The 26814-nt window shown below is 41.2% G+C and overlaps 1 protein-coding gene across 1 annotated transcript in view; it reads left to right on the forward strand.

The window, feature by feature from the left end:
• Nucleotides 1–1497: 1497 nt before the first annotated feature.
• Nucleotides 1498–26814, forward strand: part of LOC141414736 (uncharacterized) — a 151471-nt gene continuing 126154 nt past the window's right edge. Inside the window, exons 1-3 of the mRNA XM_074049038.1 lie at nt 1498–1526; nt 1627–1634; nt 1702–26077. Of these exons, the coding sequence (XP_073905139.1) occupies nt 1498–1526; nt 1627–1634; nt 1702–2801 (1137 nt within the window). The 3' untranslated portion in view covers nt 2802–26077. The remainder of the gene's footprint in view (nt 1527–1626; nt 1635–1701; nt 26078–26814) is intronic.

Here is a 26814-nt window from a genome sequence, read left to right on the forward strand (position 1 = left end):
ACTTGTGTGCATACAAAAAAAAAAACAAGACTTAAGAGACCAACATATTCTGGGCAATATTACACAGAAGGGAAGGCTGCCTAAAGACGGGGGTCGGGGGTGGGTCCTGCACAACACTCTTATCACAGCCTCGGAATATTTTCAAAGACAGATGAAAACTGCATCATTTTCCTTCCTCCTGCAAACATCACACCCCAGCTGCTCAGGTCAGAGCTGATGTGCTTTTCACATTTCAGCAGCACAGGGGAACTCAGGTTCCAGGAACAAGGTTGTCATCACAGGACAGCGACACCACGGACAATTAGAGAGTGGGGAAGAAGGAGCCCGGGAACCAGAGGTCTGTCCCCTCAGCCCCTAACTAAACTCGAAAGCTCACCCACAGCCTTTTCAGGCGATTTACTCGCTGCCAAGGAGGAGAAGGGATGAGCAGCGCTGTGGAGCTGGGCACTGCTCAGGTGCAGGAGAGGACCCAGCAGAGGACGCACGGTGGCCTGGCTTTGCAGCGCGGGCAGGTCACCCGCTGGGCAGCACCCGCGGGGCGAGCCGTGCTCCCGGGGACGCGCGGCGTGGCTGACCCCGGGTGACCCCGGGTGCAGGGGGGACAGGGGGCGCTGGGGACCGAGGATGGGGTGGGGGACACTGGGGACGCCTTTTCCCTTACCAGGTTGAGCACCATCTCCACGATGTCCCTGCTGCCGACCTGTCCGACCTGCAGGAGTCCAACCTGCGAATTTCATCCGGATGGTGCTGATGGGCACCGAAAGGTAACTCGTCCCCGCGGGGAGCGGAACCGGAGCCAGAGTCGGAGCCGGACGCCCCGTCAGCCCAGCCATCCCGCTGCCGCCGCCGCCTTCGCCACCGCCTCCGCTGCCGGCCCCGACGGCGATGGGCTCCACGGGCTGAGGCTCGAGCCCCGGGCCGGACCGGCTTGTCGCTCGCCATGGGCCCCCTCCTGAGGACAAGGGAAGAGCGGCGGCGCCGCCTCCTCCGGTACCCTTGTACCTGCCTCGGCCGTCGCCTCGGAGACCCGGCCTCCACCAGCGCTGCGGTGCCGGGCCCGCTCCGGCCTGCGCCTCAGACGGCCCGCTCGGCGCCCTGCCCGGCCCAGGCTCGCTGGTGGTGGAGGCGGCGGCGGCAGTGGCTGCGGTGAGGTCGGCGGCAGCGGTGGCGGCGGTGGCGTTGGAGGCGGCGCTGGTGTTGGTGGCAGAGGCGGTGGTGGGGAATTCGCAGCCTTCTTCCTGCAGGGCGGCGGTGCCCGCTTAGCTGCGCCACTGCCTCCTCGCTCTCATCTGTCTCTTCTGTCTTCTCTTGTTCTCCACCTCCTGGTCTGTCGGCTCCCGCAGAGACGTGGCCGCAGAGCTGAAAAGCCCTAGGCAGGAGCAGCTGGTCAAGGCTGGCAGGTGCGGAAACTCGGGCTGGCTGCGGCTGACGCTGCTCTGGGCACCACAGTCCTTGCGAAGCCCCGACGCTGCCGCTCACTCCTCCGTGGTGCCGCTCATGCTGTCGTGCTGCCGCGCCCTCCTGCGGTAGCGGCCACTGCGCCTGCGCAGAACGCCCGGGGGCGGAGTCCTGCCTGCTCCTCTTCTGTTCGCCCTGCCCACCTTCTCTTGGTCGGGGCTTCGCAAGGACCGACGGTGGGTGGGGTAGTGTGGGTGGCGGCGGCGCCCCCGGGCGTTCAGCGCAGGCGCAGTGGCCGCTAAGGAAGGAGGGGGCGGCAACACCGCGGAGTGAGTGGTGCCATCGTCGGGCTTCGCAAAAACTGTGGTGCCCAGAGCGTCATAGGCCGCAGCCTGAGTTTCTGCATCGGCCAGCGCCGTGGCCACCTGTTCTTGCCTAAGGCTTTTCAGCTCTGCTGCAGCATTTCTGCTGGCGGTGGACAGACCGGGAGGTGGAGAGTAACAGAAGAGAGAGAGAAGGCAGCTGCTCAGCTGAGCGGACGCCTTCGCCCTCCAGGAAGAAGGCTGCGAATCCCCTCCCCCCACCGCCATGTACACCGCCGCCACCGCCAACACTACACCACCGCCTCCACCACCAGCGAGCCTGGGCCGGGCAGGGCGCCGAGCGGGCCGTCTGAGGCGCAGGCCGGAGCGGGCCCGGCACCGCAGCGCTGGTGGAGGCCGGGTCTCCGAGGCGACGGCCGAGGCAGGTACAACTGTACCGGAGGAGGCGGCGCCGCCGCTCGTCCCTTGTCCTCAGGAGGGGGCCCATGGCGAGCGACAAGCCGGTCCGGCCCGGGGCTCGAGCCTCAGCCCGTGGAGCCCATCGCCGTCGGGGCCGGCAGCGGAGGCGGTGGCGAAGGCGGCGGCGGCAGCGGGATGGCGGGGCTGACGGGGCGTCCGGCTCCGACTCCGGCTCCGGTTCCGCTCCCCGCGGGGACGAGTTACCTTTCGGTGCCCATCAGCACCATCCGGATGAAATTCGCAGGTTGGACTCCTGCAGGTCGGACAGGTCAGCAGCAGGGACATCGTGGAGAAGGTGCTCAACCTGGTAAGGGAAAAGGCGTCCCCAGTGTCCCCCACCCCATCCTCGGTCCCCAGCGCCCCCTGTCCCCCCTGCACCCGGGGTCACCCGGGGTCAGCCACGCCGCGCGTCCCCGGGAGCACGGCTCGCCCCGCGGGTGCTGCCCAGCGGGTGACCTGCCCGCGCTGCAAAGCCAGGCCACCGTGCGTCCTCTGCTGGGTCCTCTCCTGCACCTGAGCAGTGCCCAGCTCCACAGCGCTGCTCATCCCTTCTCCTCCTTGGCAGCGAGTAAATCGCCTGAAAAGGCTGTGGGTGAGCTTTCGAGTTTAGTTAGGGGCTGAGGGGACAGACCTCTGGTTCCCGGGCTCCTTCTTCCCCACTCTCTAATTGTCCGTGGTGTCGCTGTCCTGTGATGACAACCTTGTTCCTGGAACCTGAGTTCCCCTGTGCTGCTAAAATGTGAAAAGCACATCAGCTCTGACCTGAGCAGCTGGGGTGTGATGTTTGCAGGAGGAAGGAAAATGATGCAGTTTTCATCTGTCTTTGAAAATATTCCGAGGCTGTGATAAGAGTGTTGTGCAGGACCCACCCCCGACCCCCGTCTTTAGGCAGCCTTCCCTTCTGTGTAATATTGCCCAGAATATGTTGGTCTCTTAAGTCTTGTTTTTTTTTTTGTATGCACACAAGTGTTAAAAGTGAAGACATCAAATCATACAGGTTGGTTTCTGTGGTTGCCTTTCAATCCTGATATCGGGGCCTAAGCCCTTAAGTTTAATTTTAATTTTTTTCCCCAGTATAAAAGGTAGCTGCCACTTTACAGAATACAGACTAGAGAAGGATTCAAAATTACATAAATTGTAGTTATCGGTAATGTAATTCATGAGCATTGAGCTGTAAAGACAGTGAGGAGGATAGTTCCACAAAAGTTAATATTTTGACATTTTTCTATTATATAAACCTCCTTAATTCTTTTATCCTTTCTTTTCAGTAATGGCATTTATAACACAAACATTTCACTTTTTATCATTTTATTCACAAAAATCCTGATGGTGAAAGGATATGAGAAAAGAGAATGAGAATCAGAAAAAAAAAAAAACTCTGTACCTTAGTTTTAGGAGACAATTTAAAGTCTGAATATCATACTATGGAAGCGCTTTAGAAGTTGAGAAGATGAAGCATAAATATTTAGATGTTTAATCTTGCAAACAGGGAAAGAATATTACAAAGAAATACTAATAACTGTATATTAAGTAACCAATGACAAGAGATTATATTAATGTTAATTATTAGTTGTTGAGCTGGTCCGTCTGTTATATGTACATAAGTACTCATATTAGTATAATTGATGTCCCTAGTATTGTGTTTAAATCACAATTCCACTTGTAGACTAATAGGTAAGAGTGAGGGTTCTAGAGCCATATTGCCTGGATTTGAGTAATGACTATACCACTTGCCAAGTTTGTGTTTTTGCACAGTGTAATTAAGTTGTTATATATCACAATTTGTTCATTTTTGAAAAAGAGGATAATAATTGTATTTAGCTCATGGGCTTGTTATGAGGATTTGTGATCTTAATACATACAAACCACTTACAATAATACCCAATATATTAAGGAATAATTTTGAGTAAATATTCAAAATTGCTAGTAGCCCAAGGAATATTTCAACAGCCCATTTTATTAAGGAACAGATAATTCTGATAGAAAATATGGTCAACTGTTGGTTTTTCATTTGAAAATAACCAATTTGCAATGTTATGTATTTGTCCCTTTGCATATTTTTATCTCCCTTTGTCTGCAGATCCATGTGTATAAATTGTTAATTAGAATCACTGTTCACGAGGTTTTTATGTTCCGTATATATGTGTATATATAACTGACAGTTGATAACCTCAACTCTGTTTAATAGGTATATTGTTTTGACGGATGGCATAGTAGAGAATAATTTATTTCTCTTTGGAGATCTTCTGGTTGATATGTTGGGGGTTCTTGGCAGCTGCAGCATCACTGTCAAGGAATTGAAGGTTCTGTTCAGCATGCTTCGAGGAAAAAGTGGATCTGGGTAAGCTGTGGTCAGAGGGAGAAGTATTCAGTATTAGCCCCCTAAGACTTAATGGTCAGCAGTTGTCCCCAGGGAGCTGTATATTTGAATTGCTACTGGGAATTGTTCTCTTCTTAACCTGATTAGCAAATAATTGAAAATTTTTTTCTCTAGTTAGAAAATAGTCCAGTGATAAAAGAGGGAGGTATATTAAACATGCTGAATTTGTACAATGACAATTTCTTCTTTTATTGATTTCTCATCCAAGACATGCAGTAAATTGATTGTCAGTTTTTAATCAGATGCCACAAAGACATGGTCCTGATACTTTCTTGAATTTCCCTGGTTGTAGAGCTGTGGTAAGTTTTAATTACATGTGTTTAATTTTTATTTATCATTAAGTCACCTAGCTCCTATCCCTTGCCACCTTTGATGTGTTCCTGAACTTTTCTAGACCATTGTATAAATATAATCATGCAATATACAAAGTTGTTTTTCAACCTATGTAGCCTAGCCTGGTCATATTCCTGCCTCCTCAGTGCTAGGATTACAGATGTGTACTGTCACATGTAGCTTTGTCTTTTATGTTTGGCTTCTTTTACTTACAATAACATTTTTGAGGTTACCCATGTTACAGCTTATATCAGTACTTTTTTCTGCAACTCATTCTTCTGAACAGTATTATGTTTTATTGATATGTTTTCTCGTCTTTTGGTAAATACCTGAATGAGATTGCTAGGTTTTATGGTGAGTATATGTTTGCACCCATGAGAAATTGTCAGATCATTCTCCCCAGTGTAAAATTTTACATTTCCATCAGCAGTGTGAGAGTCTCAGTTAATTTGCATCCTAGTCATTGTTAGGTTTTTTTTTAATTTGAGGCATTTTAAAGTTAAGTTTAGTTTCATTTTTTTTATTCATTTATTCACATGTGCATACATTGTTTAGGTCATTTTTCCATCCTGCTCCCCTCCCACTCCCTTCCCCTCCCTCAGTTCCAGGCAGGTGCCATTCTGCCCTTATCACTGATTTTGTTGAAGAAAAAACATAAGCATGATAAAGAAGACAAAATGCTTTTGCTAGTTGAGTTAAGGATAACTATACAGAGAGATTCCTACTATAGCTTTCGTGTACCCATGTGTTACGACCCATGTTGATTCAACTCTAATTGATCTTTACATTGGTTCCTGAGCTCCTGCTCATGTAACCTGTCATTTTAAGGTTTCTGTACTAGTTCCTCTGGAGTGGGGACATCAAATGCTTTCATGTTTTGGGTTTTCTACCTATTCCTATATCTCCTGTATGTGCTCTCCCCTTGTCTTGTGATCCAAGTCCAACCACATTGCTGCATTAGCCCTAGATCTAAAGTCCACATATGAGGGAGAACATATGAATTTTGGTCTTCTGAGCCTGGCTGACCTCACTCAGAATGGTGTTCTCCAGTTCCATCCATTTACCTGAAAATGATAAGATTTCATTTTTCTTCATGGCTGAGTAAAATTCCATTGTGTACAAGTATCACATTTTCTTGATCTATTCATCAGTAATGGGGCATCTTGGTTGTTTCCATAACTTGGCTGTTGTGAATAGTGCTGCAATAAACATGGGTGTGCAGGTGCCTCTGGACTAACTTGTGTTGCATTCCTTTGGGTATATCCCCAGGAGCGGGATTACTGGATCATATGGCAGGTCTATGGTCATCTGGTGGCCCCGGGGCCCTCCTGGTTTCTCCATTTAACATGAAGTGGAGATTCTCTGCGCAGGCTGGAGGTGTGGAGGGGTCAAAGTTTTGCCTCTTCTTTGTGGCCTTGCCTGCAGGGTGTTTCTCCAGCATCTCTCCAAGATTTCACTAAAGGAGACATGCTTTCTGCTTCCTCCCTCTAGCTGCCATCTTGGAATCCTTCCCCACCTCTGTCTTAAAATCTTTGACTCTAGTCGCTCATGCTGAAGTCAGGGGATAGGCACACTTGGAGCAGCAACTCCTTCATACTATCTACTTGGTTGGGGGGGCCTGCCCTTGAACTTTGAAGATGTGGGATTCAGGACAGAAGAAACTGTTCCTTGGGTCTCTGTTAAGCACCTCCTGACCTCCTGTGCTTTTGGGTTCCACAACCAGAAACTCTGGTAGGCACCCAAGTTAACTCCTTTGTGCTTCCCTTCTAGAAATCAGATTGCATCTATTCACTAAGACCTTTCGGTCACTCAAAAAATGACACATGTTAGCTTGAGAGCTGGGAATCCTGAGGGCCTCTGCATCTGCATGAGTGGCTGCCGCTTCATCACTCAAAGTGAGGTAAAATCCATGGTAACCTCCCTCACTCCGGGGTTAAAGTTCATGCTGTCAAGTGTCAACTAACAGCAAAGAGACCAACCGTATTTTTTGGTCACAACACAACCAATGTTGATCACTGGTGTACTGGTAGAGATGCTTTTAGCCACATTGGTGTCTATCAGATGATGAGATTTGAATGCACACAGGGATCCCTAATAAGGTAATGAGTAGGCATTGAGAATTACTGAGGGATTTTTAAGTAATGTCCCATGTAATGCAGCAATGTGGCTGTGGATGTTCTTGGAGTCAGAGACATGGATGGGAACAGTCAGAAGTGGTTCTGGTTTGTGTGGTAAAAGGAAAAAGAGATGAGAACTTCAAAGATTTGTCAAGTGCTGTTCTGAACAGTAAAGTATGGTGTCCTAGGGGGGCTATCCAAGAGGCACGATATACCCAAAACAGGTCAGACAGGTGCCCTACATGATATCTGGAAGATTCCTCGGGGTCACAGGAAGGGTGTGGGGGATGTGCCCCATGAGGTTGCAGGGGTCTGTGAAGGTCATAGGTTTGGAAAGTAATTAGAATTGTATAAGCTGCCATCCACTGCTCATCTTCACAGCAAGCAGCCTTGTGCATTTGATAGATTCTCCTGAGGCTAAGCTACCATTCCCTTATGTCCCAGGAGTGTAGTTTGAGGTGTTCCTTTAATACATCTGACCATCAGATTCTCATCTGTAACCTGGAACACTGAATACTTTAAAGATGTGTAAAGGATATAGCATAGGTTAATCACTTAATAAATACTAGGGTTTTTTTTATTATTTTTACAAGGAATAAATATAAGATACATTTGGCTATTATAGTCAATGAATAATTATTTTACTTTCTATAATAAAATTCCACACTTCCAAGCTTATCCCTGGAAGAAAAGGCTCAGCAGAAAGGGACAGTTGAATGACTGGTGTGACTTGACTCTTCCCTGAGCTCCAAAGGCAGCTTCCCCCAAGCTCCCTTTCTCTACTACTTTGGCCTCTGGCAGAAGCAGGTAGTCCAGGGATATTGTGCCTTCAACCCTGAGCCCAGAGTAAGCACAAAAGTTCCCTAATTCTTGTTAGGAGAGACAGTGTAACTATGAAACTTCACCAAAATGACAATAAAAAAGAATTTAAGAAGAAACTCTTAAACATATAATTTTCTCTGTAGAACTCATAGGTCCCACCATTTTGTGTGAGCTTCCAGGAGAAAAGCAGAGGTCTTGGTGTCCAGGTTCTTCATTCCTGGCTGGCCTCCTGATCTTTCCTTATCATGCATTTCTTAAAAGTTCCTCCTAGATAAGTCTGCCAGACACACTCCACCGTGGATCTTCTCTCCAGATTTTCTCTTTTCATTCAGAGATATTTCTCTGTGTAAGTGACCTCTGCTGAAAGGAAATGATGCAATTCTACTGTGTATCTCAAATATCCATGGCAGACATTGTCGCCAGGTGAACTCTTTGTTGAACTTATTAACATTGAGTTCAGTAGTCATGGAGGAATTGTGTAACAAACATGGAGTTGACATTGGTCTTCTGTCACTGCCCCATATCTTTTGGAAATTACCTGTATATTTAATAGTACTTTCCTCCTGGTATATATCTAAAGTGTTGTTTTCCATCATCCTGTTAGCTCGTACCCCCTCTTAGACTTTGCTGGAGAAAGAGCTGGGCCCCACTCTCCTCATAAACATGCAATATCTCCATTTCTCTCTTCTAACGGTGCTGAAATGTAAGCTTCCAGACTTACTTAACTCTGGTTAGGAGGGACACTTGGTTCTTCTGGCTTGTCAGATGCTAAATCTCATTCCCTGGGGCTCTGTGCTTCCTTTGTCCAGTTACTATCCATTGACACATTGAGAAATTATTTTATTTATTTTGGGGGTTGAACTCCAAGTTTTGTGTGCTAGGCAGATGATCTACCACTTGAAACACTCCATCAGCCCTTTTTGCTTTAGTTATTTTTGAGATAGGGTGTCAGTTTATGCCTAGGCTTCCTATGTGTTTCCCTGTAGGCATCTGCCACCATGCCCAGTTGAGATGGGGACTAGTGAACTTTTTGCCCAGCCTGGCCTTAAACAATGATCCTCTCAATCTCTGCCTCCTGAGTAGCTGGTATTAGGTTTGAGCCATCATGCTCAGCAGTACTGGGATTTTGAACTTAGGGCCTTGCACTTGCTAAGCAGGTGCTCTGCCACATGAGCGATGACCTCAGCTATTTTATTTTTAATTGACATACAACAACTTTGGAAAGTTATGGGGTACAATTTGATGTGTCAATGCATATAGACATAAGTAATGATCAAATCAGGGTAATTAGCTTATCAATCACTTCAAACATTTGTTGTGAAACAGTAGTCTTCCTCTTGCTAATATTTTTTTCTTTGAAGATCCCCTTCATCATTCCCTCTTCTTATTGGCAGAACTTTCTGTAACTGCCTCATTCATTGATCACTTCAGCAATGGGTTTTCAGTCTTTTTCTAACACGCCAGTTTATATCTGTTTTCATTTTAACTTTCCTCAAGTTTAGCTTTCTATTCCCATGGCTACCTTCTGAATTTATAATGTCTGAGAAATTTGGCATATCTGTTAACTGAGGCCTTTACATTGAAACAGTGCATGGCCAAATTGTTTTTCTAAATGTCACCCTTTCCTGCCATCTGTCTGGGAACTGCTACTCTACTTGGAGTTTGCAAACATTGTGCAAGCTTACATGAACTAAAATAACATCTCTGAAACATAATTAACTTCCATATTATTTTTGAAAATGTAAATAAAATTTGTATAAGCCAAATAGGCTTATTTTTACAGCTTGCACCCTGGCAAAGTCTTTGCTTCAGGCTTACTGTCAGCACTTAAGTATCATAATTTTGCTTCCTATTTTATATACTGACTTTATGGTCTGCAGAATAGAAAATAACACAACAGCAGCAGCAACAAATCTGTTTTTTGTCATCCTGCCTGTTACAATCAGGATGAGCAACTATCAAAGATAATTAACATCTGTCCTGAAAGGTGGGGCTCAGCACTTGCAAATTGCAAAAGAGACCTAGAGTGGATTTTTATAGACATAGACCTTCATGTCTATCCCAGGATTTCCTCTGGAGTGTGTGTGTGTGTGTGTGTGTGTGTGTGTGTGTGTGTGTGTGTGTGTATAGACTGCCTTATAAAAAAATACAAGCTGCAGAAGAAATTCATTTTGAAGAACCCATTCTTTTCACTGCCTTGGAGGAAAATATCCCAATAAAGCAGGCTGGTTTCTTTCCTTGAGCAGTCTCCTTCCTCACCTTAGTTAAGCTCCCTTAATAAAAGATACTGCCTTGTGCAAATGCGGTCCTAGTCTCAGTTGGTCCTGCTCTGCCACCTGCCCCCCACTTCTCTTTGGGCAGCAATCACTGAGGGAATTTGGATGCTTTCCTGGGAAGTTACACAGGAAAAGAATTGTGTCCATAAAGACTCTGCCAATAAATATCTGTCATTTACTTGTCTGTTCCTAGGCAGGTGTTCAATCTCTGTAAGTGATGAACTTTTAAGGATCCATTCTTCCAAAGTCCCTGGGGGACAGTTTTCTGTCTCTGTCATTCTGTATTGAGAATGTAACCAGCCACTTGTTAACTAACCTTCTAGTCTTGTTGAGTGGTGTCCTCTTTTGTGTCTACACAGTAGATCAGATTGGTGAACATGTCCTTTAGTAAGTGGAATCAGAGATGGAGGCTGGTGGTCTTGTGAGAGCATCACACAGCCCTTGGTTAGTCTTCTTTCTTCCTTGTGCTGGCTGACTTTAGGGTGAGAAGGAAAAAGCAAACTCAAGAAACTACAAAACAATTTAAGAAATACTTGGAAGTAGAAGACATTGACTCCACTGTCTCAAATTAGTGTTAAGGGCTATCAGTGGGTTTTCATTTGGTGTTAGTACCCATTGCCTCTCGAAGTGTCAGCGTTGCATGCTGGGCAGATTCCCCAGTGTTATCTGAGGATACTGGTATTAGAACCCCAAGAAGTCATATGGTATTGCTACCCAATTTTCACTGAGACAAACCTCTGTTCTTTTACATCCTCCCCACAGAGCCTGAGGTCATTAGGCAAAGAAATAGGACCAGATTCAGTGGCCAGGGAAGAGCAGTAGCAGGGGTGAAGCTCTCACATCAGTTCTCCCCAAGCAGGTGAAAGGAGTGAGGTTATATGCTTCCTTGGGATGGAGAGAGTCAGGTGAAGTAATGAGCGGGCAGAATATTTATGACTTTTTCGGGAAGGTATCAGCATGTCTCCAGGAATTCTGTCAACCACACACATGCCTCATGTTTGGCCATTTCTGGGAGTAGTGTAAATTGTACGCCGTCATTGCTCATGTGGGCAGGAAATTTACTATGGAAATGTATTACAATGAGATGGTAATGATCCTGGATGGCAACCAGCTGCAAGAGGGCAGCCAAGTTGGCTTGAACTGGCCTGGATGTGCTGGGCCTAACATTTATTTTTCTAATATAGAAACCACTGTCTTCCATACCAGGTTTCTTGGTGTGGGCCAGTGCTGATCATTCAGGGGTGCTTGGGTCCAGTCAGGAAAAGGAAGTGAAGGAGAACAGTGGGGGAATGGAATAAAGGAAAAGTTGCCTGGTAGGTATGGGTAACAATATGAATTTCAGTAAAAAGTGTACTTCAGATTTTCTGATATGTGCCAAGTGTCAAAAAATACATACAATCTTAACGTATTGGCAGAATGGCCCACAGAAGCAGCTAGATCACCAATACTTGTTTGCTAGATGAATGTTCCAGTATTTCAGTGAATTACCCTTGTGGGAGAAAACAGTGTTAGAACTTTCATTTTGATTTACAGTCAATAAGATTATATATACAGTATTTAAATAGTTATAGGTATATCTGTAGTTTTACCTTTTTGTATTATGAGAAAATAAGAAACTATAATAGGTTTATATAAATACATATTGAAATATTCATACTCCTATATGCATTTAAATTATATTTCTATGGTTTCTGGTTGCAATCATGCCAATAAAAGGTTTTATGTAAAATTTTTATAGAAAATATAACTTGCCAAGAGAGTGAGATTTTAATATGGTAGAAAAAATTAATAGAAGGCTGAAAATTCAGATTAGTTTCAACCAAAGAGGCTGGTGGAATTAAAAGAAACTTCTAATTTCTATTTGTTAAATGCCAAGTGGCCATGCAATCTTATACTCCCTGTAAATTAAGCAAAAATGTTCTGGACAGAAAATATCTGAATTTCTGAAGTAAGAGACCATAGCAAGACCAAAGTGCTAGAATCTGTTGGAGGGCTCTGTGTCAATAGTGCAAATGATTAAATTTGAAGAGATGGCCAGCAGGAAGCTTTAATATTTTCTGAAGATTCAGCTAAGGAGTTAAGCTTCTTTTGTTGTAATTTTCATCACATTGTGAGCTACAGGCTTGTTTAGGGAACCAGCTACATGAGGCTGTGCCAAGAGGGAAGGGCAGGCTTATAGTCTAAGACTCAAAATGATTTCCATCTTTAATTATTAAATATAGTCTCAAACATTTCATACAGTTATTACATAAATGAAACTATATAGAGAGGTTGAGCTATAAATATGTATTGAAACATTCATACTTTTATATTCACATAAATCATATTTCTATGGTTTCTGGTTATGATTTTATACCACTAAAAGCTTTCATGAACAATTTTTATAGAAAATGTAACTTTGCAAGAGAGTGAGATTTTAATATCATAAAAAATTAATAGAAGGCTGAAAATTCAGATTAGTTACAACTAAAGAGGCTGGTGGAATTAAAAAAAAGTTCCACCTTCTTTTTGTTAAATGGTAATTGGCCGTGCAACCTCTGAAAGTCCCAAATGCAAACTGCTTCAGAATTCCAAACATTTTGATCACTGACATGACAGACAAGTAGAAAATTCCACACCTGGCCTCACATGAAAGGCTGCATTTAAAATGCAGATGTACTAAAAATATTATATACAATTACCTTCAGTCTCTATGTATAAGGTATGTATGAAACAAATGAATTTTGTGTTTCGACTTGGGTCTCATCCCTAAGAGATCTCATTATGTGTATGCAAATATTCCAAAACCTGAAAAATCTATTATCTGAAACACTACTGGCACCAAGCATTTTCAATAAGAGATAGTCTTATATGTGTTTAATTTTAGGTTTATTTCTCCCACTATTTCTATCTAAATATACTTTCTTCCAATAGTGAATTTAGAGTTTTGTGCTTTTATCCCTGTGCGTCTGGAAGGCTCGTTCAAAGTCTTTTCTCCTGTGCACACTTGGGAAGGGTGGGAGAGCTGTGAGCTTTCCCCAGCCCACTGCAAAGCCATTCAGTCCTAGTGACTGGCTTGCTAACTGAGCTGCTCTCTCCCTGCTCAAGTGAGAGGCAGCCTCCAGTCCCTACCAAGAGGAGAAGATTGGCGGTGCCTTGAAAGTAGCACCATTGCCTGGAACGGTTCTTTGTGTTGGGAAAATTCAGAATCTTCTGTAGTAGCTATTTTGAAATACACCATCAAGGATTTTCAGCCATAGTTATCCTCCTATGCTATAGAAATTGGAAGTTCTTCTTCCTTCATGTGGAAGGCTAAAACAAGAGGAAGGCAGAGTGGGTTACATAGTGAGTTTGAGGCTGACCTGGAATATACAGAGAGATCTTGTCTCAAAAAATAAATTACTTAATTAAAAAACGGCATTCTTTCTATCCAGCTGTAAGCTGTACTTATACCCATTAACAATCCTGTCTTCCTTCAAACGCTTCCCAGCCTCTGAAAACTCCACTCTATTCTCTGCTTCTCTGAGATCAAAGTTTTCACTTCCGCAGACGAGGCAGAACATGCAGTTACTCTGATCTGATCATACTTTCTACCCATGTGTTGAAAAATCTCAATGTACCCAATCATTATGTACAATTACATGCTCATTAAAATTAAAAAAATGTGTAATGGCGTTTTTTCAAAACCATATTTGAGAGGTTGAGGATTTAGCTCTGTGGCAGAGCTCTTGCATGAGGAAATAGAATTTTTTTATTTGCTAATGCAGAAGCAACGTGCTTAGAATTCTGTTCTTCCGAGAAGGAAAATTCTCTGCTCGAAAGGAGCCACCATAACTGGATCAACCTTCAAGTAGTTAGATAACCACTTCTCTGGCCTGTGACCTTTTATGTTATACTTACAATCTAATCATGGACACGCCAGAAGCAAACAGTGTCACTTTAAATGAATGCGGACTTCATCTTGTCTTACCAACGGCCTTTCCTCATAAATTTGGGTTAGGTTGACAGTGGGAGTTAACAGGACCCACTTCTCTCTGACAGCTAGACAACAGAGTAGGACATCAGCTGCAGACCACACAGAAAGTCTAAGCAGCAGAAGTCCTGTTCTCTCTGAGACACTTTACAAGTGTTGCTATTTTATTTTGTTTTGCATTCCCATTCCCTAGATATTGCTTCACAAACAAAGGGGTAATGAAAGATACAGAGCACAAACAGAGCGTGCCAGGCTACTTTTACATACTCATTTGATCAATGTAGAAAGTAAGGCTCAGAGAAGAGAAGAAACTCAGTAATAGCATCAGGTTGTCAAGTAATGACTGGATGGCTCCTGGGCTCCGGATCCATGATCTCACCATTCTGCTTTATGTCCACAGGGCGGAAAGAATCATTTAAAAATTTTGAACACATACATTGAGCTTTAATATAGATGTATCAGTCAGTTATGGCTAAATTTCTAAAATCACTAGTTTGTAAAGTTTGGCACTAAAAGTTTTTAAAAGTCTGTTTTGATTTCTGTCTCACTTTAAAAAGTTATAAGCAGAGGTAAAGCAGGAAGCAGTGGAAAGTAAAGGAGAAAATTAGTGTTGTGCGCACTATTAAAAGTGTGCTAGCTCTGTCAGGGTGTTCTGCATGTTACTCACATGGATCAATCGAACTCAGAAATGATAAAAGTAGAAAGCACTTTGCTTGGGGTCTTAAGAATTGCAATTCAGAAAATAACAGATTCAGAAAGTTCTAAACCTCTGTTCTGAAGAAAGCAAGGAAGGGGGCAACTTAAATTGAGCAGACAGTTGATTTATTACAAGATAGTAAAAATTCCTCTGTGGGGAAACTTGTGCTGGAATTGAGAACAAGTGCAGGAGCTGTTCACTAATAGAAGAAAAAAATGTATATAGTTAGTAAAAATGACTGTAAAACAAGAGTTTGATAATATCTTGAAATGCATCCTGAGTCTGTGGGCATGATGCAATTGCCTCTTATAGATGTCCAGTCAAAGGGTGGAGGTGACCAGAATTCTCATTCCTGGCCCCCCAGCTGCAGTCCTGCATAAGTCCTGTGTCCTAATGGCCTCCCAACTGTATTTTGAAGAGCTTTTCAATGTTTCTGCTATTGTAATTTTTCTTTTGTTTTCATATCAACATGACAAACATGAAGGTGCATTCTCAGAAGGATGGTGTTTGGTGTGTGATGGGTCAGTCCCCTTTTGTCAGTGTCCTTGCTTTCAGCATCAAGATTGACAGCCATGCCCTCTGTTTCCCTCCTTGTCACACTCCACTTGTACTTCTACCCAACACAAGGAAGTTATGAAATATTTCATCTGAGGTTGGATATTCCAGAAGTGAACACATCATTCAAGATTCACCCAGAAGTCACTCTCTGTCACTCACTTTGTTTCTGGTAAAGAATTTATATATACAGTAGTTGTACTTCATTTCTTTGAAGAAAAAAGAAAAACTTTCTGAATTCCTGAACATAGAGTGGGCCTGTTGATATGTAAGTTGTAATTTATTCTACAAATTTCATAAAGGCAAGTGGCTTTACCAAAGAAAATACTTGAGACAAAGGAATCTGGATGCTTGAACCCAGGTAGGAGTTTCTAATTATGAAGTCTAGAGAATGTACTGGGTGTATGGGTTTTTAAAAACTTTCCAAAACCTTCATGGGAAATTCTAATGTGCAGGCCAGGAAAGATCCACTGTATGAAACCTTTACAATAAGTAAGGAGAATATTTCTCTATGGAACTAGCATTCTAGATATAAGACAAAAGATAAATGTGTGCAAACACAATACATATATACATGTATAATGAGCATGCATGTATATGTGTACACATACATGCTATTATGCTTTGATTATGAAATCTCCCCCACAGACTCATGTGTTGATTGCTTGGTACTTAATACAGTGTTGGCAGCTTCCATATTCAATTTAATTAGGTAAAATGTTTCCTATGTTCTATTACTCAAATATTGAGTGATAGTGCTTTGTAGGTTAGAGTCCATTATTGGTCTTATTTTAGCACACTGAGTTAGCAATTTTTCAACACAGATGGATACTCTTCCACCATCAGTTCCTGGTTTCCAATTTGCTCCTAATCAGATGATTACAACTTTTTAGCTCAAAACTCATTTTTATTGAAGGAAAAAATAGAGTACCAACTAAAGAACTCTGACCTATGCTATTCTCTATAGTTTACAAAGCCTCTTACCCATAATAATATTTTATTTGGTCTTTACAATGTCACATTTTATAGGTATTAAAAAGCTGTGAGATGCTTTGTACTAGGAACTTTTTCACATACATAAATAATAACAATTCATCATCCATATTAAGAAATCTTTATGAAATGTGCTGAAAGGTAATGATAGCTGAGAAAGTGGACTGATGGTTTTCTGGGACTGGGAGGGCAATGAAGGCCATTTACAGGTGGTTAAATTTGCCTTTTAGGTGATAGAAATGCTTTAAAATTATACTGTGATGACGGACAAGTCTGTAAATATTCTAAAAATCATTAAACTGTACAATTAAAATGGGTGAAGAAGATCATTGAAATTATTACATCAAGACAAATAATTTGAAAATAGCAACCTCAAGGTTTCTGAATAACAGAGTAACACTTTTCAAGAAAGGACACTTATAAACCTTCTGACCCTTATCTCCTTGAATAGAATTACATGCTAGATGTATAAATACAATTGTGTAAAATTCTGTTACTTAGCAATAGTTTGGAAAGTGTAAGAGTTCTGTAATGGATTTAAAAATTGTGATATCTGCTTTAATCTTTCTATGCCTTACAAAAGTATTTAAAGAAATTTCTCAGACATTATTTAAATAAAGCTAATTTTTCTCAATTAAGTAATCATTTTATCTTTCAATGATGCAAACTGATTTGTTAATGAAATTATACCTATCATTATTTCTCAATGAATATTATTTAGCAGACATAAATGTATATATGAAAAATCACTTAAGGACAAATAAATTAATACCCAAATTTTAATTGAATATATATAAAACCCTTGAAATAATGCAGTGAGTAAATTGAAGAATAACTGTCATTATACTTTTAATATTTTGTAATGTGCCTTACTGAATGAAACTAGGTTGTGTTTCCCTAAAATATGAATCCTCTGCCTCATAATAAATACAATTAGAAGTGCTACTACTGCATGATCTTTGGTTTTAATACTATCCAATTAAATTGTTGCTCAGATTCATAAAATTGAATATTGTTCTAATTCTAGTCCAGAAATCCTTACTAGCCCCAATGTCCCTTTCCCTTGGCCAACTGCTATGCCCTGTGCTTGTTAGGTGGTACATGGAAATATGGTTCTGTCCTGTGAACTGCCTAATATCCCACTGGGGAAGGAAACCCAAGGTTGATGAGTCTCTACACATCTCAAAGTTTTCTTAAGTCTGGTTTAACATGAGAGGTATGTGAGTTGGATTCTGTTCACATCCACTCTCTTTGATCAAGAACCAGAGGGAAGTTTTGTTCAATTTTGTTTTTTCTTACCTCAAATTAACAGAAATGCCTCTAGTAAATTATAAAAGCAAACGCAAAGAAATATGCTTCCATCTTTCTACTTAATTCAATGTTTGACTTCTTTACAAGGTTCATAAATTATGACACTTTCCCTCAATTATGTGAAGTCCTTTGTATGATGTGTCTGAGACCAACAGGCAAGAGACCAGGTAAGACAAGGATCATCCACAGGAATATGGATGAATCTATGCAGGTTACTCCCTCAGTGAAGTGGGTTAATATGCAAGGTATGGAATCCTACATTCATTTGGATGGAGACAGTAGTCATTGTTTAATTTTTTTCTGTTAAATTTTTGCATTTTCAGCCTAAATATGGTTTTATAAAATATGAGAAAGTCATGATTTTAGAGCATTAGTAGAGGATATGTTCAAGTATTGGGAAGGCACACTTAGGCAAGAATGGAAGTGTACACAGTGTTGTCGCCTTTCCTCATGCTCTCTAAAGGACTTTTTGTAGGGTTTCCACCTTTGATTTGCTGACCCAGGGTCCAGGGTGAAGATACTGGACCAAGGAAGACACAGATGACTGAATTCTTTTCTGTGTGAAGAGGAATAGGCAAGCCAGGGTCCCAGAGAGAGGCTGGTCACAAATTTTCAGAGGAAGAGACAAGGAAGGGAGATGAGCTGGGGCTGGGCATGGTAGGGTATTGCAGACTTAAGGGGATAGAGATTGGCTGTATGTGAAGTGGGTGTAATTTCCCCTTGCCTCCTCTTTAAGATGGCAAATCATATTGCCTTAGAAATATATTAGAGTTGGAATTATATTTCTTCTGAATGGGGCATTATTCAGTAAATGGAATACTCAACCTAATAAGTAGGCTTTTCAGTGTGAATAGCTGTGTTGCTGTCCTATCCATTGCTTTTCACTGTCTGAGCTACATTTTTATTTTAGAAGATGACTAGCATGTGCTATGTTGATTGGATTTTTTGTTACTACCCTTATGACATCATCTGTAGCTAAATGAATGGCAGTGGGATGAATATTTTCTGTTACTTTTCCCCTAACATCATGATTTTAAAGATCTTATTTTTAAGGTAAGTTTTAGATTTGCAGCAAAATTAAGAGAAAGGTTCAGAGATTTTGCACGTACCCCTGCCCCAGCACAAGCATATCTTCCCCAATATCAAAATCCCACATATGAGTGGTATATTTATTTCGATTTATGAATCTACATTGACCATCAGGCAAGATTATGGTTTACATGAAGACTCATCCTTGTTGTCATGATCAGGATGAGTGTCTAATGACATGCCCATGCTTATAGTATCACACAGAGTATTTTCAGTCCCCCTGTTGCTGAGTGCTCTGTGATCTACTTATTCAACCCTCCCTCTCCTCAACCCCTGGAAACTATTAATCTTGTAACTGTTTCCATGGTTTTGCCTTTCCCAGAATGTCATATTACTAGTTTCTGGGGGGCAGTACTAGGGCTTGAACTTGACCTCATGCTTGCTAGGTAGGTGCTGTACTACTTGAGCCACTCTACCAGCCCTTCCAGAATGTCATAGAGTTAGAATCATTTAGTGTATAGCCTTTTCAGACTTGATTTTTTTCACTCAGATAATATGCAATTATTCTTCCATGTCTTGATAGTTCATTTTAAAACACTAAATGGTATTTTGTTGTCTGGATATGCCATATTTTGTTTATTTATTCACTTGCTGAATGGTATTTCAGTTGTTCCCAAGACTTAGCAGTTATGAATAAAGCTCCTATAAACAACAACGTGCAGTTTTTCTTTTTTAAATCTTCTTAGCGGTACTGGGGTTTGAATTCAGGGCCTCATGCTTGCTAGGCAAGCGCTTTACCACTTGACCCACTCTGACAGCCCTTTCTTTGTGTTGGGTATTTTCAAGATAGGCTCTTGCAAACTACTTGCCCAGGCTAGCTTCAAATGCTATCCTCCTGATCTTTGTCTCTTGAGTAGCGAGGATTACAGGTGTGAGCCACCAATGCCTGGCTCATGTATAGGTTTTTGTGTGGACCCAAGTTTTCAACTCCTCTGAGTAAATATTTAGGAGTGTTATTGCTGGAACTTCTGTTACTACTTTTTTAAACAGGATTGTGAAAAGGGAAGTTTTAATTTTGTATTCTGTTATGTGGACAAAATTCTCATTTCAAGTTTAAAGGAAATGTATACTTCACTCAATAAAGTGAATATAACTAGAATCTGAGTTGAATTGTTGCAACTGTGTAATGTTTGGGTGTGCTGTCTTGGGAGGGATGATCATCCTTGATTGGTCTGTTCTAATGTGGACTGAAGGACACTTGAAAAGAGAAAGTAGGCAAATGTGACATAGGGGTCCCGATAGTTATGGTTTTAACGGGTTTTCAGGGTTCTAGAAGATCTCTTTTCCTGGAAGAAACTTACAAGAGGGAGGCAGATAGTATGAGCTGCAGCTCCCTCCACTGTACCCAGTTTCAGGGCCACAACTAACACTTACCATCTTCATTCTCTGCCATCCATTCTACATTCCCTTCATCTTGGCTAGTAACTCTGCTGGTGTGGGTGGCACACTCAGTGACATACCCAGATGCTCTTCTCTGAGGGAACAAGTTGGGGCCACCATACCATTCCCAGGCTATTTGCTGCACTTAACCCAGTATCCTCACTAGGACCAAGAGGCCTCAGAGTGATCACATGCATGCCAAGACTATTTCTCCTGCTGTCAGAGGGCAACAAACAGATCTACCTCCTTCTGACAACCTGGGTCAATAGCCCCAGTTAGGAGGGTGACTCCTCACTTGTCTGGGGTATTAAAATCAGGTTGCAACCAGATTTTAATGCAGAGGGTACTTGTTATGTACCTTGGCAGAAGTGTTCCCCCTTTGAGCATCAGAATTTCAGCTCTACAGAGCTCAGTGGTCTCTAGACCCATTTATTTTTCCTACTGGGGACACATCACTGTATAAAGTTATTTTGCTGAGCTGTATACTACATTCTGGAGGATGGCACCTGGTCATTTTAAGGTGGTGCTTTGACCAAAGCTTTTGGCGGTCCCTCCAGCAGTCTATTTCTACACACTGATGGGCTGGAATTCTATAGAACATGATTAATAAATCCATGTCATGGGCTTATTCCCACATCTCCTCTGCTGTGCAGAGGGTCCCTTGGTGTTGGATGTGAGGTTATGAGGGATCTAGTGTCAATATAGTACGACTGTAATGAGCCCCTAGGCAGTGGTACTGTCAAGAAAGCCAGCACATGTCCAGATTATATGTCTACTCCTGACAGAATGAACTTCTTGCTCTTTGAGAGTGGAAGGGGTCTAACGAAACAGACTTGCCGCCAAGTGGCATGTTGGTTTCCTCAAGGGATGACCCCATGTCAGGACTCAGGGTTTTTCTCCATTACTGGCAGACGAGGCACCTGGGCGATATACTTAGCTTAATCTTGCTAAGGCGGGAACCTGTGTTATCTGGCTCGTCAATAGCCTCCTTTCTCTGCCCTGTGGTCACTTCATCCACTTCTACCATGTCGGCTCTGGGGTGGCTCATGACAGGGTCTTTGACTGTTTGGTCTTTGTTCCTCTTCAAGGATGAAGCTTTCCACTGCAAGAGACACAGGATATAATACTCTGGCAAGGGCCTGGCGATGGTCTGAAATCATTTCTAAGATGGCTACTGGAAGCATAAGAAGGTTTTGACTTAGGTCAGTGAAATTAAAATGCCAGAATTGCTATGTTGGGTAGTGGAAAAGGGGGTTTAAATATTCTGGGAAGGGGCTTGCTGGAGTGGATATGCTAAATAGTGCTGGAAAAGCATCAGGTAATGTTTCCAGGGCCGGTCCAGTGGGTCTACTCTTGACTATATCTATAGGGACTGGGCTCATGAGAGGGTTTCAGAAACACTAAGAAACTCAGTGCCGCTTCCCCTGTGGATAAGGTAGTTGGTGGAGGAGGCTCGTGATTGGACCCCAACACAGTAGCATCCAGGTGGAGATACTCAACTATTGGAAGACAGAACATACAAGTATTACAAAGTGATTACCAGTTTATTGGAGTGAGCAGCAAGATACTATGCCAATCAAAGGGGCTTGACTTACAGAAAGGCAAGGAGACGGTGCATAGAAACTGCCCCAGGCGCTAGACATGCCATAGATGAGGGACAAGGAAGAATGACTTTGTGCATAAAGAGGAAGGAGGTGGCTGTCCTTACTTCCTGAGTCTCCTTAGAAAGGTAATGAGTATGAGTGCTAGTTTCAACCCTTTTGGTATTGAAATAAAATCTAAAATTTAGATATCCCTGTGTGTCTTGACTTTTATGATCCTGAAATGCCTCAGAATTGTGGGTATCCATGACTTATGAAATACTGTAAATAAGTAGGAAAATAACATCCAGTATCCCTGACACTCTCGTATGTAAACAAGAGCTCTAATCTGGGATAAATGAAATCATGGATTGACTCTATAATTCTGAAGGTCATCTGGGGACAAGTATAGAAAGAACCAGCTACACTTTCATTTTCAGCTTGGGCATGGGATTGGTGATTATAAGGTGGCCAGTTCTTCCTCATACCCCAGAGACGAAGATGCTTCCTCATTATTCTCAAGCCTGGGTACATCTTAGAACTGTCTGAGCAACATTCTGAAAAATACAGATGGTAGACTCTAAGTCTAGAGATTTTGAATCAATAAGCCTAGGTTGGGGCCCAGGATATTTCAAGAGCTTTCCATCCAGGACTGAGATCCAATGTTCTAGATGACAGACTCACTTTAAGATTAGGATGCAACCTTGAATAGTTCCCAGCACTTGAGCCACATGTTATAATGCTTACTGGATTCCATCACTTGGAATTTGTATGAATAGCTCAAACTGAGTGCAGTCAGCCATCCGTATCTTTGAGTTCCATGTTCATTGATTCAACTGATTGTGAATCAAACTATCTGGAAAAAAAAAACTCTGCCTGCACTAAATATGTATACATTTTTCGCATCATTATTTCATAAATAATATAGTATAACAATGATTTATATAGCATTTGCATTGCATTAGGTATTGTAGATGATTTAAAGTTTATAGGAGTCACTGCACAGGTTCTCTGCACACACCATGCCCCTTTGTTTAAAGGACTGGAACATCAGGAATTTGGTATCCATAGGGAGGTAGGGGGAGGAGCCTTGGAACCAATCCCCTGTGGATACTGAGAGACCACTGCATATAGAAAAGCAAATTAGTCACAGAACCCATGCAATCTCTCCACCTGGTGTGTGACGTGGTTAAGAATAAGGCCATGTTATTGTTGCAGTATGATGATGGAGTGTGTCTCAGGTAACATGGAAGTTGACCAAAGCACTTGTCAAACAAGAAGTATCAAGATCAAACAGGAGAGAAACAAGGACTGAGGGTAACCTCTAGTACCCAGGTTCAAGAGATGAAAGAAAGAATATAAAATCATTCCAGTATACTGTATGTGGGGAACTTGCTTTTACTTTAGATTTTATTGTTTTCAAAGATTGTGTCTGTAAAATAGGATCCTATGTAGGTTAGATTTTTTTCTAAGGGTAAATTTGGACTTACTATTGACTAACAGAAGCTGGATCATGTGGCATCCATTGTGTGTGCTCAAGTTCTGTGAACCTGAACAAATGCATTGGACTACAGTGGTTTTGTATGGGTTCAGCCATTGTTTCCTGCACTTAAGTCCGTGCTCACATTTATGCTGCTGGCCGCAGTCTATGCCTGGGACATTTTAACCTAAATAGTGTCATATGGTTTCCAATACTTTCTTGACCTCGCTGTTTCAAGTTTCACATTAACCTTGTTTAGTTGCCATCAGCACTTGTTCCCTGCCCCCACCCACAACATACACATTTATGGGCTTTAAAGGCCAACTTGGGTTAGTCACCAGGTTTACAATAAGTTACTTTTTCAATCTCCTATCAGTGTTTACTACTTTAAAATTTTTTGAATCATTTGAAGATTCAACATGGCAACTAAAACTAAAGAAAATTTCACTGGCTTTCCCAAACCTCCAAACCAACAATAGACAACTTTTTCTGTTCTTCACTCAATAAACACAATCAAACCTAATATAAATAATGAGGTAAACTTTATGACAGTCTCTCCTCCTTCATTGTGGAGCCAATTTGGGTCCTTACAAGCCAAGCAAGGCAAATGTGATCTACTGGTCAATATACTTTAAAACATGACTCTACTGTAGGATCCATCTTTATGACTAGTTGAATACAAAATTCAAAGTCACAATGGTTTTCTGTAGTAGGATATATGCCACAATATTCTCAGTTGTGTATCTCTACACCTTTTAAGGATTTTCTACCATATAACCTTGTATGGTACCATCCCCATCTGGAAAATTGAGGCCACAGAAGTTGTGTGACTTGGTTAAGACCATCCAATTGTGGAGGCCACTTGTGTCTTCCTCTTCAGCCCCACTTTCTGGTACTGTCTCCTAAGATATATTTCAGCTCTCTGAATAGGTTTCCAAATAAGGGTTAATCAAAACCTGGAGATTTGTGAGACCTTAATGATGATTTAAATCATAGAGCCTTCCATAGATAAAAGAGAGATCCAGAGAGTTTTGGTAATTCTCTCAGGAGCTTTCACTTACAGGCCCCGAAGTCACTGAGTGTGATCTGTAGTATGATTCTGCTATGGCACACTCCAGCTGCAGGCACAGCGGTGTCAAGCTGCTTTCAGTTACTCTTTCCATAATACCCAGTTTACCATTAGGTCTAAATCTTCCTGTGTTTATGTGTTTCACTGCTTCTAGATCACAAATCAATAAATCAACACCGCATTTTGGCTCCAGAGTTACCACATACTCTTTGATTTTTAAAGAATATAAGTAATGTAACATGGTCATTTTCAGTGTTGAAGCTCTGCAGTATTAAAAAATAGAAATAGTCACAATCTCCCTGTAATTTCCTGGGTCTTTAAAAAGGTAAAAATAATCACTATTATTTTCCTGGAGCTTCCCGAGTTTCTCTCAAGAGAGAGTCTTAGGAGAATGCTAGTAATCAAATTTATACCTGTTCATGCTTTGATTAAAATCCAATAGCATGCACAGATGCCAATATTTATATTTTAATGCTTTCCCTTTTTTGACTTTAATAATTTCCAGGACAGTACAGAGTTGAGATAAAGCAAAAATGCATGCTCAGTATAGACATATAGAGGGGTTTCCATAGTGGTAGAAAAATTGGTGCCATATTTCCCTGCCATCCTACTTATTCTTTCTTCATTCCTCCTTAAGCTCATTCTCGGTCCTTCCACCATAATACATCTTAAGAGAAGACAGCAATGCTTATGATCAAGGCATCAGAGGCCAAAGTTGTTCTGAGAGTACATATAGTTTCACTTTTAAAGATCACTTTAAAAAGCTGAGTAATAGATACGGACTGCATACTTGACTAACGAGAACCTGTCCTCCACGATTGGCTGTATGTCCTCCATTAACGACCATCAAGTAGCTACTTAGTTTTTAAAGATATGCATCCTTTTTATGTTCATATTTTTATGTTATTTATTAATTTCTTTGATTCAAAGTAAGGCCTATGAAGGTAGTAGAATTTAATTTTCCAAGAAAGATAATTTCCATATTGTTCTGAAGTATGATATCATATATTGCCCCAAGACTTGTGTAAGGTGCAGTATTTGACATGTGAATATCATCAGTAATGGGATGGTTTATTTCAGTTCTATTGCATAATTGCCTTCATATACCATTTATATTTATTTTAAGAGAGGGTTCCAAAAGGTCAAACCAAGACAATGACTCCTGAATTGCAATAGCACAGTTTGATACAATACCATTACATTTAAAACATTTACATGTATAGTTGCAAATCTACTTATTTTAAGCATAAATTTATATCATCTTTTTACAGACAAAAATATGTGTTTTAGAACCATTATGCACATCTGTCTGTTCAGTAGCAAACTTATAGTAAATTATACTTTATAGCAAGCTTACAATAAATTATACACTATACAGAATAAATTTTTTGAAGGCTAAAAAGGAAAAAGTCATAATGTATCTTTAAAATATAACGTTAATTCATTATTTCCAAATAAAAAGCCAATAGCCATTGTATTAAATTTACTTATTTCAAGCTTACATTCACTTGATAGTCACATAAATTTATTTATAAATGTAGCAATGAAAGTGAATTTTTGACAAAGTTTGAAAAGTTGTTGACATACGTATCAGACCAGCTACCAACTTGATGTTCTGAACGTGCAGGGAAAAAAGCAGAATTATCCAAAAAACACATAATATCGGTAAAGTCTGAAAATAAAACATTGACTTTATTCTAATGCCTTATCCACAGGTATTGCCTCCAAAGGCTAATATATGTAGTGTTTGAAAATGTTTGGAATGTTGTATTTTCATTGAGCATGAATTTTTGAAAATCAGAGTCACTGAGTGAAGGTGGATGAATTCAGTGCCTTCTGCATGATCCACGATACCATCACATAGTAGGTCTTTTCCCTTTCTTGGAAACTGGAGAAAATGTATGCAAAAATGTGCAAAAATGAATAAAGATCTTGAGATTGTTGTTTCAATCCTTTTGATTTTTTTGGACTTTAAGATGTCATCATGCTAATATTTAGCACATTTATTTATAGATTTAATGATTAATTTTTATAGCTCTAGTTTCAGAATATATGAGAAACAGTGGGTTAAATAAAATGCATTGCTCATTCATTTAAATATTTTACCTAATTTTAGTATTTTGGACAGAGTAAACTTTTCCTTCCTGGTTCTTTCTATCACTATAAATGAACTGAAAAGAAATTTTTACAATTAATATTCCTTTTCATTGGATTTAAATATGGTTATTTGGACAATTGTTAACCATGAATATTGTAAAAATGAATGTCTGTAAAGAGATTATGCTCCCTGTTTTATGGATTATGCCATTCATTGTGCACATAATAGAGAAATGTGTCTCAAGAAGTTGAAGTAAAAACTTAACGATGATGGAGTGGATAGAAATCATAATTTGGGTAGTGTGCTGGGAAGCACATTGTATATGAAATGCCATGCTTGCCAGGAACTGTGGTCCCCATCAGTTAACTACTTTCACATGCAAATGTTTTAATCTCTGTTTTTTTGACTTTTTTTCTTAACTTTTCCCTGGCTTTTTTCTCAATCTTCTTGGTTCTTACTGGTTGATTCTGAGCAAATTAATGAATAAAGGGATTCTCTTTTT

This window comes from Castor canadensis, chromosome 12, assembly GCF_047511655.1.
Source record: "Castor canadensis chromosome 12, mCasCan1.hap1v2, whole genome shotgun sequence".
Taxonomy (NCBI): Eukaryota; Metazoa; Chordata; class Mammalia; order Rodentia; family Castoridae; genus Castor; species Castor canadensis.